At 31.7% G+C, this 17,208-nt stretch overlaps 1 protein-coding gene across 2 annotated transcripts in view; it reads left to right on the top strand.

Annotated features, from left to right (window-relative positions):
* Positions 1–17,208, top strand: part of COL4A3BP (collagen type IV alpha 3 binding protein) — a 78,092-nt gene that overhangs the window by 40,094 nt on the left and 20,790 nt on the right. For both annotated transcript variants that reach the window (XM_006913150.3, XM_006913149.3), the window contains exons 6-9: positions 3,053–3,136; positions 8,093–8,250; positions 10,868–10,960; positions 16,078–16,164. In XM_006913150.3, coding sequence (XP_006913212.1) covers positions 3,053–3,136; positions 8,093–8,250; positions 10,868–10,960; positions 16,078–16,164 — 422 coding nt within the window. The remainder of the gene's footprint in view (positions 1–3,052; positions 3,137–8,092; positions 8,251–10,867; positions 10,961–16,077; positions 16,165–17,208) is intronic.

Raw genomic sequence — 17,208 nt, 5'->3', positions numbered from 1 at the left:
TATACCCTTTTAATCAAATTAAACATAACACATCAGCTTTCATTTCAAATACCTCTTTAAAGAAAAACAGGATATATACAGAATTGGATTCCTTGTTTATTTTTAAATGATCCACATCAATAGTATATAGCATTTGAAGGACAAAAGTGATAGTGAATAGAGTAGAAGTTGGGATGCAGTTATAACCAGTTGTGTAGAAGATTTGAAAATGATTTTAAACATTAATCATGTTTCAATAAATAACAGTGATAGACTAATGCATTAGTTTGCTAGTGCTGCCATCATGAAGTACCACAGACTGTGTGGCTTAAACAACAAATTTATTTTCTCACATTTCTAGAGACTAGAAGTCTGAGATCAAGTTATAGTTGGGTTCTTCTGAGGGCAATGTGGGGAGGATCTGTTCTAGGCCTCTCTCATTCTTATAGATGTTCGTCTTCTCCGTGTGTCTTCATGTCATCTTTTTTCTGTAAGTGTCTGTGTCCAAATTTTTTCTTTATAGGAACACCAGTCATATTGGATTAAGGCCCACCATAGTGACCTCATTTTAACTTGATTGTCTCCGTAAAGCCCCTGTGTCCATATACAGCTATATTCTGAGATACGGGGGAGTTAAGACTTTGACATATGAATTTGGGTCAGAGGGGAACACAATTCAGCCCATAACAATTGATTTTTCTGTAATTGCTATTTTAAGAAAAATTTATGTTTTAAGAATACATGCTAGGAAAAGCAAAATGAGGACATAGACCTTAGTTTTCTTCTTTGACTGTAGATCAGAGTTGCTGACCTGAGTCTAAGGATCTCTCTAGATGCACTTTAATTAAATTATCAAAACTAAGTCTGTGACTTACAGAATTTTAAGAATCACTATTCTTCATTAAGTGTGTCAGCGAAATGGTAATAGCAAACTCTCATTTCATTTTATGTGATCATCGTTGTTTTTCATGTAAAATGTTTTATCAGAATTGCTAGTTAGGCAGTCTAAACATGATCCTCTGTCACTCACACACATACTCCCGTTAAGATTTAATTAACCTTTTAGGTCTTAGATACTCTGGGATTACAGAAGTAGAAGGCACTATCTTTAAACATACTGCTTGATTTTAAAACAGGACATATATATCACATTAAAGCCTTTAAAAGAAAGGTTCTTCTAATTTTTCTCTTCTAGTCATTGTTAGTTGAATGACTTGAAGCATTAACATTTCTCCATATCTGTTTCCTTAGTTGTAAAATGGATGTTATATCCAGCTCATATAATTGTGAGAATTAAACAAGAATATATATGTTGGCATTATGCTTATACTTAACAGCAAAAAATAATAGTAATAATAGCTGTTATTGATGTAGTTAATTTGGATTATTGCAGGGATAAGGAAAGCAGGAGTATGCAAGATCTAAGGGTGGAATTTAACATAATAGATTAATGTTAGTAAAGGAAACCAGTCTGATTGGGATGGAGAATTTGTATTAGCACAGTGATTTCAAACCATGTCATATATCCCTTAAAAGTGCCTCAGAAATGGACAAGGAGTATTTGGTTGGGAAGGGAAAGGGGAAGGCTGCTATTTTAGCTAGAGTGATTCTTGTTTTCATCAGTTTTCCATATTGACTATTAGGCTAGAAAAAGAAGGTCAAAAATCCCTGTTTGGTGCTACAAGGCTGTTAGATAGTTCGGGATACAAAAGTGAACCTTTAGTAACCCAAAGTAGGTGCTAAGATGAGTGAAGTTCAAACCTTGCTGTATTTAAGAGCAGTTAATCAGAGGAGTTTTGAGACAAGGTCAGGATTTTATCTGAAGATGATTACTGATTTAAAAACAGAACAGTGTGCTGTGTTAATGAATTTCTTAGAATTGACCATATTTGCAAATGGTTGATGAGAGAGTAAAAGAGCCGCAGAATCTGGGAATCTGATTAATCTTGGAACTAAGGTTTCTGCAGAGGCTTCACTGTGGAGATTGAATCTGTAGGAATGATAGACTTGGAAAAGTATGAGTCAGATATTGATATCAGTCAGCTAGGTAGAAATGAATAGTAGGTGTTAGTAGATAATAGCAGCTTATGATTTGAAAAGGTTGTTAAAAATGAGTAGCAAATTTTCCAAGTGTTAAAAAAATGAAGTAGCCCAATAATTAGAAAATGGCAGTACAGAATAAAGGCATTTTCCATGTGATTCCTACCATTTAGTCAAGGCAGGCAATAAAGAATAGGAATGGGCTTTACTTATATTGAAGAGACAGCTAAAGTAGGTGTGAACCAAATTACCCCTGAGGTAAAGAGATATAGGCAAGAAGTACAATAATTTAGAATGAATATTCTTTCTGAAGAGAGGGAGTTCCTTAAAAGGTAATTAAAGAAGCCATAAAAAAAGCTTGACAGAAAGTAGAGAATAAGGAGTCAGGGCTGAGGTTTAGAAATTTGCGTTAAGCATGGAGTATATAGTACATGGAGTATATAGTACAGAGGATTAAGTATATTAGGCAGTAAAAAAAGAAATGATAGGTACATAGAACAAAGAGGTACACAGAAGGAGAACACAGAGGATTTTCTTTTTTCTGTAACTGAGTAAGTTAAAATGGATGTCTAGGCACAGAAATTGATATTACATCTAAAAGTCATTATATTTCCCCTGCATTTTCAGAGATGGTAAATTTAAGAACTCCCGGAAGCAAGCTATGGTATCCTCTGCATGGAAGTTATTCTCTTATAGCCCTGCTCAGCCATTCTGCAATGGCTAGAAATTATGAATTTCTCCGGTAGATTTATGAAATTGCCCCAAGGTAGGAAAAGATAGGAAGACTAAAGGACAAAATAATTCATATCTTAATACCATTCCTTACATGAATGAGAATGGGTACAGTTTGTATAATAATTTATTAAAGACATTTAATAGCATATTTTTTGGACATACTTTAATAACCACTGAAAATACAGATAAGATCTTATATTCACAGACTCTAGAGTATATTGGCTTGGTTGAACATAAGAATATACTGGTTAATTTCTATTTCCTTTCATCCTGATATCTTTAAATATGTTTTATTTAGTGGTGGAGGATGATGAAGATGACTTTCCTACAACACGTTCTGATGGAGACTTTTTGCATAATACCAATGGCAATAAGGAAAAGTGTAAGTAGTACATTTCCCCCCGTCAACTAGATAAAATATACTTTCTAAAGTTATATAATATCTAACTATATAACAAGAATAATTATCTAATTGAGCAATATTTTTAAAAGCTGTGGAACTGCTAGAAAGTGAATGTTTCTTCTGGAAGAAGACGTGTAGGTAAAATACACATTCTGACAATAATAATGGCCACTGATTATCTAACAAAGACTTACTCTGAACTCTAGACATTGGCCTGCTTATTTTAGCAGTATTTGGACGAATCAGTTTTTAGAACTAAAAAAGTTTATTTCCTAGGGTAGAGACATTTTAAGGAACTTGAATGTTTCTTTAGAGTGTGTTTCTCTCTAACTTTTTTTTTCTCTCTACTTGATAAACTGGCATTGAAAAGTATATAATCAGTGTTATTAAAGGAAAATTATTGAAATAATTCTGATTTTACAGCATAATTGTGTTTAAACCCAGGAACAAAGCAGTTTATTTCATATACCAGTTTATTAATTGTTGCTCTATTTCGAATGGTTCACTCATTAAATAAAATTCTGAAGGACATCATGCTAAGAGAAATAAGCTAAGGACAAATACCACATGGCATCACTTATATGTGGAGTTTTAAAACAAAACAAAACAAATTTGAAATCTGTGATTAATAATCCGCGCTCCTGTTTTGACATGTCCTAAGAAGAAGCTGGATTCCTAAAAATTTTTTAAATTACAAGCCTTGCGGGGAAAAAAATAAATTAATCTAATTGTGCTTATTTTTGCTGAAGTTCTGAAAGAACATGAAAATCTATGGTTGTGGCATATTTTCAAATACTTTTTTAAGACTAATAAGCATGGGAAGAATTTTTTATTTTAGAAATCATATGGGAATATTCCATTATTGATACTAAAATTTAATGCTTTTCTCCACCACCTTTTCCTTCTTTTCTCCTCTTATTTCTTATTTTCATCATGGCTCTCTACTTTTTCCTTATAACCTACCCCTCTCCCAATCTTGCAAAGTACTGGCTTCTTATTACAAAGCCGTCCTTATAACTTGGGACCGAAATGGTGAACCTTACTGAGTCATCCAAATTTATATGTCTATATGGAATTAAAGGCTTTTGGGAGGAAGGTTCTTTCAGTTACATTTTAATTTCACAATGAATAATCTGCTTAAATAGAAAAAATACTTTGGATATTGGAAAAATTATTGAAAGAATGGAAATTATTGAAACTCACAAGTCCAACCTTCCATTCCACATTCACTCAATTACTACATCTACATTCACTGAAAGAGAATGGAAGCTTATTTTCTATAGAAATTGAACTGGAAAGTTCTAGATTCAGGAATACCTGGCACAGCAAGAGGTAGGTATATTGGCCTATCAAAGTTTTTAAGTGGAAATTTACATACTGATTATTGAAATTTAAGAGTCTCGCTAATTCTGCATATCTCTAAGAACTCTGGTATCCAGGGACTAAATGAAAATTTACACACTGAAAGATGCAGTTTCCAGCTCCCTTCTCTTACCCTGTTTATAGAATACCTATCAACCAGACTTTTTCTGATACAAAATTAGAAGATAACTCTGGAGACACTGAATGGACACAGTTAAAGACCTATAGAGATTTTCAGGAGTCTAGCATGAAAAAGCTGTCTTACTACCAGATTACTGTTTGATGAAGTCCACTAGTAAAAAAGCCCTGCTGGTGCATTTAGTGCTTCCAGTACCTAACCCCTAAATACGAACAGTTAGCTGGATCTCCATCCTGTGTGTTCAGAAGGAATTATTTAGTGCTTCCAGTACCTAACCCCTAAATACGAACAGTTAGCTGGATCTCCATCCTGTGTGTTCAGAAGGACTTATCCACCAGGTTTTTTCTGCCTCTGAGTATGTGTATCACATGATTATTTGGAGAACTTCATGTGTGGAAAGAAAAAACTTACCGCAGAAACTACAGGGATTCTCCCTTAGGTTGCCTGCTATTCAAAATAATGTGTTTGAGAATCTTAATGAAACGAAGGGATTACAGATCTCTCGGCTTCTGTCAGCATTTGTTTTTATTCTTGACATGCTGATGTTAGCTTATAGGTTCCTTGATTTTCTAAGTGTTAGTACCTTTAAAAGATTGTTTAAATGTGTAAAGTCAGAGGTCAACTGAAAGAACAATAAATCTGAGTATTAATTTTTGGAGCCTAAATACTTACAAATCTAGATTTATAGATTAGTTTATAATTTCTTCCATTTCTGTCCTTCATATGCATGGGTACTTTCACATATTTTAACTTCCTTTTACTACAATGTATCATTTTCCCAGAGGAAACTAAGGCATGTTACCTTGTCTCTGTAAGATGATTTTTCCCTTGTTTTCACTTGAGACATTTATATAAGTGTGTTCATCTAAATTTATCAAGTAATTTAGGGTTTTGCTTAAGTTTTTCCATCAAGGTTAACATAATTTTACAATATAAGGTATAAGAAACTTGGAGCAAAAATCAAAGTAACCACTACTTAGAGAAGCCCATTGAGTGACAAATTTCGATGATTTCTTGTCTTCATGACTTTCATTTCCTAACAAATGTAATATGAGAGAAATTTATTTCAGTGGCCTTATGTATGAGACACTAAATAACATTGAAAATATCAACTATTGGAAAGCTCAAAATTCTGTTGCATAACCCCTGTATCATTGTGAAAAGGATTTCAAGTGGTTGCTTCTAAAAGTAGGAAGTGCAGCTGAAGAAGTATATTTCTAGAATTTTTTCAGACATTTCATGTTGCTCTTTTATACTGACTCAGGTATATAAATTAGCAAATATTTAGCAGGGAGGACCCCATTATTATAGTTGTAAACATTTTCTCAGGACACCAATGACTCTTAATTTCTAAGTTGGTTATTAATAAAAAAAAATAGTTTAAAATAAAACCACAATCTTGGTAACGAGTGATAGAAAAGATAGAAGTTAAAATGATAGAAAGGATTTTTCGAAAATAAAAATGTTTTTAAAGCTTTATTGAGATATAATTAAAATACAACAAACTGCACATATTTAAGTGTACAAGTTGGTTAAGTGTTGAAGTTATCATGATGTTATTACCACCATCAAGATCATTACCATGTTCATCACCCTCAAAAGTTTTATCTAACCCCTTTGTCATCCCTTCCTTCTCCTTCCCAAGCAACCACTGGTCTCTTTTCTGTCACTATAGATTAGTTTGCATTTTCTAAAATCTAATATAAATGGTCTTAAACAGTTTGTCGGATTTTTGGCCTGGTTTCTTTCTTAGTTTAAGATTGATCATTGTTATCATATGTATCAGTATTTGATTTCATTGCTGGGTAGTATTCCCTTGTGTTGATATTCCACAATTTGTGTTTCTACTTATCTGTTGGTGGACATTTAGTTTGTTTACAGTTTTTGGCTATTACAGTTAATGCCACTGTGAACATTTATGGACATGAATTTTATTTCTCAGGGGTAAATACTTAGAAGTCTAATGACTAAATCATATGGTAGGGGTATTTTTAACTTTTTAAAAAACTGCCAAACTGTATTTCACTAGCCATATATGAGAGTCTCAGTTTTTCCAAATCCTAGCCAACACTTGGCATGGTCAGTCTTTTTAAATTTTAACCTTCTGATAGATGTGTAATGGTATCTCACTATGGTTTTTAACTTGCATTTCCCTAGTAGCTAGTGGTATTGACTATCTTTGCCTGTGCTTATTTACCATCCATATCTCTTTGGTGAAATGTGTATTCAAATCTTTTGTCCGTTTTTTTGTATTGGTTTACGTATTTTCTTATTGAGTTTAGAGATTACTGTATATTCTATATTGTACCATAGAATACACCAATATTCTATATTAATATATCATATTAAATATATATAGGGTACAAATACTTTATCAGATATATGCTTTACAAAGATTTTTCTCCCAGTCTGTGATTTGTCTCTTTACTCTCTTTAAAAAAAATTTTTTAATAGAAATTATATATATTTAAGGTATATAACATGATTTGGTATACATAGTAAAATGATTACTGTGGTCAAACTAATTAACATCATCTCACGTAGTTACCATTTTTGTATGTGTTAAGAACACCTAAAATCTATCTTAGCAAATTTTTAGTATTCAGTACAATATTATTAACTGTAGACACTATGCTGTATGTTGATAGATCTCTAGACTTATTTATTCCACATAACTGCAGCTTTCTCTTAACCATGTCTTCAGGAGCAGAAATTTTAAATTTTGATGAAGTACAGTTTACCAATTTGTTCTTTTATGGGTTTTACCTTTGTCCTCGTAGCTACATATGAGTTTGTAAAGTGGAAAGTGTCATTATTTAATTTATAAGAGTTCTATTACAGTAGTTTATTACTAGCTAATAATATAAGATACATTGTGTTCTCTTGTTTGCATCTGGTGAGCTTTAAGATATTTTTATTTCATTCAAAGGCTAACTCTAATATTATAAAATATAAACATAAGAACTATTGTGTGCATTGGTATTGAACTTGAATTTGGACATTTAAAATTTTTATATTGCTTTATTCAATTCTGCATTTCATTTTTACATATTTTTTAAATTCTACGTTTCTCAAAATGTAACATAGTTCTTGCCATAATTAGGTCCTGCCCCAACCTTGTCAGAATGTTATTGTTAAAGTATTACTCCTCCTGCCACTTTATTCACTGGGTGCAGCAGAGCAAATAGATTTCAGGAAATCGAATCCAGGAAAAAGACTTGAAAGTACATATACTGCCATAAGCTTCTTTGCTCATAGAATATGGATGGAAATTTTTAAATGTTGGCCAACAAAAGAGAAATTATATTCTGAAAGCTTGCTCTGACTTGTTAGTTCTCTAAACATTTTCTAATTTTAAGTTGTGATAATAGACTCACATGTGTGTAATTATTTCTTTATTAGAAAGATTTTTAGTGGATAACTTTCTTTTTCAGTATTTCCACAGGTAACACCAAAAGGAATTAATGGTATAGATTTTAAAGGGGAGGCAATAACTTTTAAAGCAACTACTGCTGGAATCCTTGCTACACTTTCTCATTGTATTGAACTAATGGTAAAACGTGAGGACAGCTGGCAAAAGAGACTGGATAAGGTAAGACTAGTTTAAAAAAAAAAAATCAGATTTTTATGTAAGTTTTATATATGGATTGAACATTAAACCAAATTAACTCTTTAGGGAAAAATCCATTGGGATTGATATAAGTAGCCGGTGGTACCACTCCTCTGAAACTGGGGACTTAAACTCATTTTCCTGAGAATCACCAGTTAGATATTCAGTTAGTGCACAATAGGCATTCTTGATAGGATTTTAGTATAACGATTTTTGTAATGATAATAGTAATGCTTTGGAATAGAAGTGATGAGCCATATAACATTATCCAGCTTTATTATATGATATACGAAACTGCATTTAAGTTATATGAATTACCTTAAACACTAATTTATGTAGTGAAACTTTAACTTATTGCATTCATAGCCATTTTTTCAAGGTCACTGTGATATTACTCAACATACATTATGTTGTTCATCAAACATTTGCTTCTTGTTCACCTTTTTTTGACCTTTGTTTAAACTGCCACACTGATAATAACACTACAATATGAATCTTTAGTCTCTAATATGAAGTATGAGTTAGTTAATTTATTTAGTAGGGGAACGTCTGTTTATAATTCAATGTCAGTAAAATAGTAAAATGTTAGAACCGAAACATACTTTAGTTTAATTCTAGTCCAGTGCCTTCATTTTATGGAAGAAGGAACTAAGGCCCAGTGACGTGTCCAGAAGTGTTAAGTAGCAGAGTTAGAAGAATTTTAATCTCTTCAATATTTCAGCTCTGGATACTAGGTCAGACCTCAGTACGAATTTTCTCATTCATCAGTGAGTCATATTGTTTATAGTATTTGAAGGTCTTAGCAATCCGAGCAAGATGCTAAGGAAAGCAATGTCATCACTGGTTTAATGGCAAAATGGCCACAGGATTTGAATAGCACCAATGTTTTTAAGAAAATCTCTATGTTTAGAAGAAAAGAGAATTGTTCAGAATTCTCACATGCAAGTAACAATAAGCCACATTGACTGACAATATGTGTTCTTTAAAAATAGGAAATGAAAACATTTATTTAAGGTATAAACATTTCATTTTAATTCTGGTGGAGTCGAACTCTTCTATATTCAAAGATTTCAACTCTATACCAGTGTATATCATTGAATTTCTAGAAGATACCCCATACACAAAAAATAATAATATATTGAGAAAACAAGACAGCCTCTTAAATCATAGACTAATGATTCAAGAGAATCATTCAACTCATTCCAACTACCTCTTTAAAACATTTTATCTTTAGTCTTTTAATCTTTCACTAAGGGTTCATCAGTCGTATCTCACCACACTGCCTAAAAATATTCTATTTATTTAAGATGTTTGCTTACATTAATAGACTTACATATGTGTAATTAATAGGCTCACATACTTTTTCACTTTCCCCTAAGTGTTTTTAATAATACTGCTGTGCTGTGTGTTTTTGTTTTGTTCATTTTTTTAAATTAAGGTATATTAATACATACAGTGAAGTATACCAATCTTAAGTGTACTGCTTGATGGTTTTGTGCATTTATATACACTTCTGTCACCACCCTTCAGATCAAGATATTTAACTTTTATAGCACCCCAGTACAATTGTTGATAGCTTTAGTGGTTATTGGCAAACAATTTTCTAAAGTGGTTATATCAGTTAAAACTACCAGCAATTGATGGAATTCCACTTGTTCTTCATCCTTGGTCGATGTTCTTCATCAACACTTGGTATTGTCAGTTTTTTGTGGGCATTATTGGTTTTTAATTTTTAGCCAATCTGCTGGATATGTAGGCCCATTTTTTCTTGAGTATACAAAAAGCACTTAATCTTTGGATCTAATAACCTAATTCATTGATTTGTACTAGCTTCATTTCAAACAGAGTATTTGGAAGTAGTGAGCTTTGTGTGATTTCAGTGTGGAATTTTTAGCCCATAAGCATTTGAGGTAAGGCATTTGACTAAAGGCATTAAGTTCTTTACAAGCTTGTTGGATTTCAGTATCAAATTTGACACAATGCAGCCTATTGTTATAGAAATAAGTTTGAGATCGGTGCCAGCACCAGCCTTTTTCTTTTTAGTGTTGACCTGGGTCTTTTAACTTTTTAGAGCTACAGGCTGTATCTATAAAAGGAGAGAGTTAAAGTAGAAATCTAAGCTCTTTTTCTGCTCTAAAATAGATTTAACCAGCAGTGGGAAAGTACAAGAAATATTTCTATCTTGGAATATAGTTTAGCATTCGTTCATTCTACTTATTGAGTTATTTTTTTATTAGCATCTATTACATTTTTTTCTTTATAACAAAATAAATATTGCTTTAATTGAGGAGAAACAAACGCATGAATATATTGTAGACATTTCTCTGGTACCAATTTATCTTTTTTAATGTAGATAATTTTGGCAGTTACTTAATCTATTTAAATACATAACTTACCTTTTAGGTGATCTTCGAGGTGATTTAAATGGTAGCTTGTGTATAATATATAGCCCAGAGAAAAGTGTTTTCTTTGGCAGATTAATATTCATTTTTCATAAAAGTGAAGTTATTATTTGGCCAAATCCTAAAATTCTGGTAAAATGCAGAGAAAATCCCCACTTCAAATGATAAAATTTTCATTTGCTTTTTTTAAAAAATAGGAAATCGAGAAAAGAAGAAGGATAGAGGAAGCATACAAAAATGCCATGACAGAACTTAAGAAAAAATCCCACTTTGGAGGACCAGATTATGAGGTATGAAGTTACATTTTGATTTTAGAATGAGAAATATATAGGGCATATCTATAATAAAAGTGATTAATTTTTAAATAATACTTTTGTAACTTTTCAATAGTCTAAATATATAATTTGTTCTTCAGTGTTTATTTTCATTAAATGTGTATTCCATAATATATAAATACTAGGCTTACTCTGAAATATATATTTTTTTATTGCCTCCAAAGTTTAATATAGGCTTTAAAAGTCTCATTATTAGGCCTATCCACTTTATGGTACAAGTTTTTATCTCCCCTGTCAGGATGATAATTTTTAATGTCATAATTCATTTTTTTTTTTAATAAAAGCAACTTGCAGAGGAAAACCTGAGTACTTTATATAGACAAAAAATTTTAGTCTGTGCTGTGTACTGTGAGCTCTTATCTATAGCAAAGCATGAACTGTTCTGATTGCTTTGCCTTTATGTTTGAAAATATGTGAAACTTTTTTCCCTTTTATTTACTTATTAAGCAGTTAATAAAATGTTCCTCTCCATATACACACATATATTAAAATTTTATAAGCTATTATTTCTATCATATTTCTTTAGAGAAAAAAGTGCAAGACATATATCTGGTAATTGTCATTATCATTATTGATATTCCTGAAATGAGCATTTTTTAAATGGAGTGGCAAGGAGTATCTCTGAGAGAGAAGTAGGATGATAAAATAATTATAGTTAGATTATATTTAAGAAAATAGAAGAACAATTTCTTGCCATTTTTGTTCTAGAAATGAAAAAAAAGCTGTTGTTGACTGAGTATTTTTTTATGTTGGAATTGATGATTTCCAACTATGGAAATTCACGATAATTTAAATATTTTAAAATTATTAAGCTGTCAACTTGTTCCTTCTATAATGTATAAAAATTATATACTTAGCAATCCTCTAAGGCTTTAGAAAACTAGATTACTTAAATATAAGCTATTTTAATTTTTATTCTGAAGCTAAGTAGATTATTTTGCCATTTTAGGTTTGGGGGAACTATCAGCTTTAAAAAATTACCTTATTTTTTCATATTATAAATAAAATAAATGTTTATTATAGGAAGATTATAGAAAATACTAAAAAAGCCCATGTTTTTAATTTAACTTAATTAAATTAAATTAAATTGGTATATGGTACCAATTTATCTTGGTGTCAATTTAATTAAATTGGTATATGGTACCAATTTAATTATATGGTATCAATTTAATTAAATTGGTATATGGTACCAATTTATCTTCTACCAGCAATATGTAAGTACAAATGTATACTTATCTCTACTTCCGTCAACACAGATTTTTTTAGAAGACTAAGAGTAGAGTGGAGAGTGGAGGGGCCTTGTGCTAGGTATATGTGTTTACTAGTTTTAAATCCCCCCCAAAAAAATTGTTTTATTTATTGATGTGATTTAGGCTTTCTTTAAAAAATATTTATTGATCATTTGTTGTCTTTAATGACTCACTTATACATGTCCCTTGACATTTTTCTTATTATTAAGATTTGCTTTCTTTTTTTTATTCTCTTTATTGATTTAGATGTGTAGAATTGGCTTTTCATTTTTCAATTATTTCATTCCTTTTGTAGTATTTAAAAAGTGTTTTTGTTTATTTTTATACTTTCATATAATTAATCCCTTTTTATATACTTACCTTTACATTTGGTATCATGCTTAAAAAAATATTCTCTATTTCAAATAATTATTTGTATTTTCTGGTTTTTTAAAAAAATTTTAATAGTCTCTTCAAAATATATTGTTGGTATATCTAGATTTTTAAGAATTAAGATATAACGTAGGACTTTTTTATTCCAATGGTGTTGTTGACTAAACCATATTTTTTCACTCATTCGAAATGTACCCACCCTCTTTTAATGAAGAAAATGATTAAGGGTGCTTCAACCTTTTTCTTACCAAATCCTTGTGGTATCGAGTTAAATATACAATTCTTAAAATAGGGCCAGATTTTACACCTTTTTTCTCTTCCTTTTAGAATTTTGAACCATCCATATTTTCTTGTGTCAGCACTACACCTGCATGGATTTTAGACATTAATTCAAATATGACTTTATAGGTTCTCATCAAACATTCATGATATTCTAATTATTAAACAAATTTTAAATATTTCTGTCATCTGTAGCCTCAGAAATTAATTTATAATCTTAAATTCATTTCTTAAGACTTCTTATACTGCAGGGTACTGTGCTAAGCATGAGGGATATTGGAGGGAACAAGGCAGACAAGGATCCTGCCTAGGCCCACCTTAATGTATACTAATGGGAATATAGACTAGATAACAGGCAAATAGAATAATGTACCTTATAAAACACATTTAACACCGAAAGGGATGGCTTCCCAAAGGAAACAACATCTTAGCTGAAACCTTAAGAATGAATAGGTTGAGTAGATTTTAACCAGGTGAATAGCCTAGAAAGAAAGTTGCTGGGGGATTGGGATGGGCAGGGGGCTCAGGAAAAAAAAAACAAAAACAAAACCAAAAAACATTTAGAGACCAGAAGCAGGAGAGCATTACAGATCCTTAGAAATAGCTTTTAAGCAAATGAAGTCTTCAGATTTTACAGTTTAGAAAAATCATTCTGCTTCTTGCAGTGAGGAGAATGTGTTGAAGTTGACAGTTGTGACAGGGGCTTGGAGACTTTTTCAGTATTAGAGGTGAGACTTGAAGATAGCCTAAATTAGGATAGGACAGTAGGAATCGACATGGACAAATTAGGTATTTGGAAAATATAATTGAAGGGTATGATGATTGAAGGAAGGAAAAGGGAGAAGTCCAAGAACAGGCCCAGGTTTCTGCCTTCATCAGATTGGTGTGAAGTTAGAGAAAGAACAGGTTTTAGACATCTTGCATGTGATTTGAAGCATTCACCTGAGGAGGTCTTATATATTATTAGATGTGAAGATCTTAGGAGAGGGATGGACAGACTGTGAATTTGGGAATCATCAGATGATGACTGAAGCTTTAGAAATGAAGAAGAATGCTGTGGGGAGAGCAAGTGTAGAACCTTAAAGAACACCCACATTTAAGGGGTAAGCAGGGGAGGATGAGCCTGCACAGGAACCCAAAGAAGAGTGCTTATTTAGTAGAGATGAACTTGGAAATGAGGAATCCAAGGATAAAGATCTCTTCAAAGAATCATTAGAAATGTTCCCAGTAGGGCAAGTAAGATCGAGACTGTGGAGTGTCCTGTAGATTTAGCAATAAATAGCTTTTTTCCTTGTTAAGCGTGATGAGATAAAGGTTTGTTTTTTTTTTTTTAAGTTGTTTTTTAATAAAGGCAATTTCATTGCAATTACTTTAGTTCTCTGTCAAATTTTCCATCAAAGGAAAAATGTACTTGTCTTACTTGCCCATTTCATGTCATACTAGAATTTTTAATTTTTTTAAATTAAATTTACTGGGGTGACATTGGTTAATAACATTATATAAATTTCAAGTGTACAGTTCTATAATACATCATCTGTATATTGCATAGTATGCTTACCACCTGAAAGTAGAATTTTTTAATGCTATATTTCTTAATTAGTAGATGGAGACTCTGACGTGATTGCATAGGTTAAATGAGTATTATAATTTTTAAAAGTATAGATGTGATTGTGATCAATACAGTTTTAAAAATCATTAGAAAATATGTTTGAGCTCAGAGTAGGTTTTGACTATTTTGTATAAGAGACCAAAGTGATACTGCTGTCATTTGAGTGTCTTTGAAATGTTTTAACTTTAAAAACAGAATCCCACAGAATAGAGGCCTCCGAACGTTGTTACTGCTCTTTTTTATGATCTAGCTAGGTATTAGATAGTTATATTCACTTAACGATAATTTATAGAGATATATAGTATTTTGTATGTATGTCATAGTTGAATAAAAAGTTTTTGTTTTTTTTAAATGGGTTGTGAGGAAGTCCTCATAACTTAAAAAAAAAACTGTTGCATTAAATCAAGATTTCTCATTTACCTGTGCCAAATGACAGGCATTACACTGTAGTTCCCATCACCCTTCCTTCCTGTATGACCCCAAGTTAATGATGGGATGGGATGATGTTGCTGCTTTTTCATGAAGTAGTGGTGACTTGGGATTATCAGTCTAAATGGAAAGATTCCAGACAGACCAGCAATCATTCATATGTCATTTTATGTATTTAAAAATTTAGGGAAACTTAAACCCAAGCCTACCTTTTCAGCCTCCACTTTACCATAACATGAAGCTGTTATTCAGCTTAGTCACTTATTTTTTTCATCACAGCAGGAGCATACTTGCTTGTTTTCATTTTGCTATTGTTATTTATATTTTTCTGATACAACTGATGTTTCACTTGCATGAGAATCAGTTGGAGGACTTATAAACATGCAAATGCCTGCTCCATCCAATGCCTACTAAAAAGTAATTTCTGTGTATGGGGGCCTGGGAATTTTTGTTTTAACAAGTTCCCCAGGTGATTGAGAACCTTGCTCTTCCATCTAACCAGGCTTTCAAGTGTCAGTTCAACTTTTCTTTCTCCATAAATTGTCTTTGCTTGGGAAGATCCCCTTCAGAACTCCTTTCTGCACTTCTTATTACTATAGATCTTATACAACTTTGTACTTACTTTCTACAATTTTATATGGTTTCTGTTCACAAGTTCTCAAGTTACAAGTACTCAACCCTGCCACAAAAGCAGGCATAGATAATACATAAATGGATGAGCATGATTGTATTCCAGTAAAACTTTATCTTCATTTTATGTAATTCTCACATGTCAAAAGTGTTATTCTTTTTTTTCCCAACCATTTAAAAATGAAATTCTTAGCTTAAAGGCCATACAAAAGTAGGCCATGGACTGGATTTGGCCCGTGGCCATAGTTCTAGATTGTTGCCCTAACACAGTGTTGGTCAATATACAGTAAGTGTATAGGTCCTGAGTGAGTGAATTGTTATACCCATGATTTTGCACAGAGCATGTGTTGCACATCTTTTTTATAATATGATCTAATGTACTCACTGGTTCATAAATATTTGTTGAGTCGCTTTTCACCTTTCCTCAAGTTAATGCCAGGGTTATCTGTGTTTTCCATTTTCTTAAATGAACTGCGTTTTTTTTTTTTTCTGTTTTCAAATAGGAAGGCCCAAATAGTCTGATTAATGAAGAAGAATTCTTTGATGCTGTTGAAGCTGCTCTTGACAGACAAGATAAAATAGAAGAACAGGTATAACTGTTATTAAAAATTCTAAAACTAGGTATTCCTTGATATGTTATTTTATATGAAAAGAATTTGAAAATCGTTAAACCGATAAACTAGACAATGAACTGTATGTCTATACTGAATCACAAATGTAGACAAATCTTTGTCACTTCCTTCATCGAGTAATTTCCAAGCAATAGAAAGACCAATGAATGATACTTTAAAGGAAACATGCATAATTAACACAAAATTAAATGAAAATATTCTGCCTGTTCCCTTTGAAGTTTCCAACTTTATCATTCTATTAATATAAAGCATATATTTACTTGGAATGAAACTGTCTCTTAGATTTTCTCTTTACCACCGAGCACCATATAAATTCGAAAGGAAAATGACCAAGAATTTATTTTTCTTCTAAATTACTATTATTCCATTTTTATTATCTCCTTTATTGCTTTCACTACCTTCACCTTCAATTACTTTCTCACTTTTAATTCTGCTCAGTATTTTATCACCATTAAATTTACATCAGTTATACCTAGCTTCTGTGGAAATTGAAGGAAAGCATTTCTTAAACCTTTAACTTTGATTTCAAGATTAATTTGATCTTTTGCCTTCAATGCAGTTACCACATATTACCACTAGAGGGTACTTAAGGATGAATTTTAGTTTTCCCAGGACTTTAAGCATCTTGCAGATAAACGTGTATCAGTTTTATACTACAGATTAATTTGCATTAAAAAAAGTTGACATGTTCATTCTCTATCATTACTAAGTCAGTCATGGCCGTTATGCCCATTTACTGGCTTATCTACCTGAGGATAAATCAACTGCAATAGTGACTAATTTTCTCGTTCATTTTTCATTTTTTTCTTCTAAATCAGTAATAAAAAGTTCATGTCACATTAATTTATAAAGCTTTTTGCTCATTTTTTATACCTGAAAGATACTACATAGCACTCAGTAAGAGCAGGAATTTTCAGTTCCTAAATGAGCTCTAATTTTGGATGCCAAAAGTATTACCAGAAGTAGCATCATCATGTTTGTTTTTTTAAGGTTTGTTTTTTT

This window comes from Pteropus alecto, unplaced genomic scaffold (genome assembly GCF_000325575.1).
Source record: "Pteropus alecto unplaced genomic scaffold, ASM32557v1 scaffold20, whole genome shotgun sequence".
Taxonomy (NCBI): Eukaryota; Metazoa; Chordata; class Mammalia; order Chiroptera; family Pteropodidae; genus Pteropus; species Pteropus alecto.
Note: the sequence above shows the minus strand (reverse complement) of the source record. Positions and strands in the feature narration are given on the sequence as shown.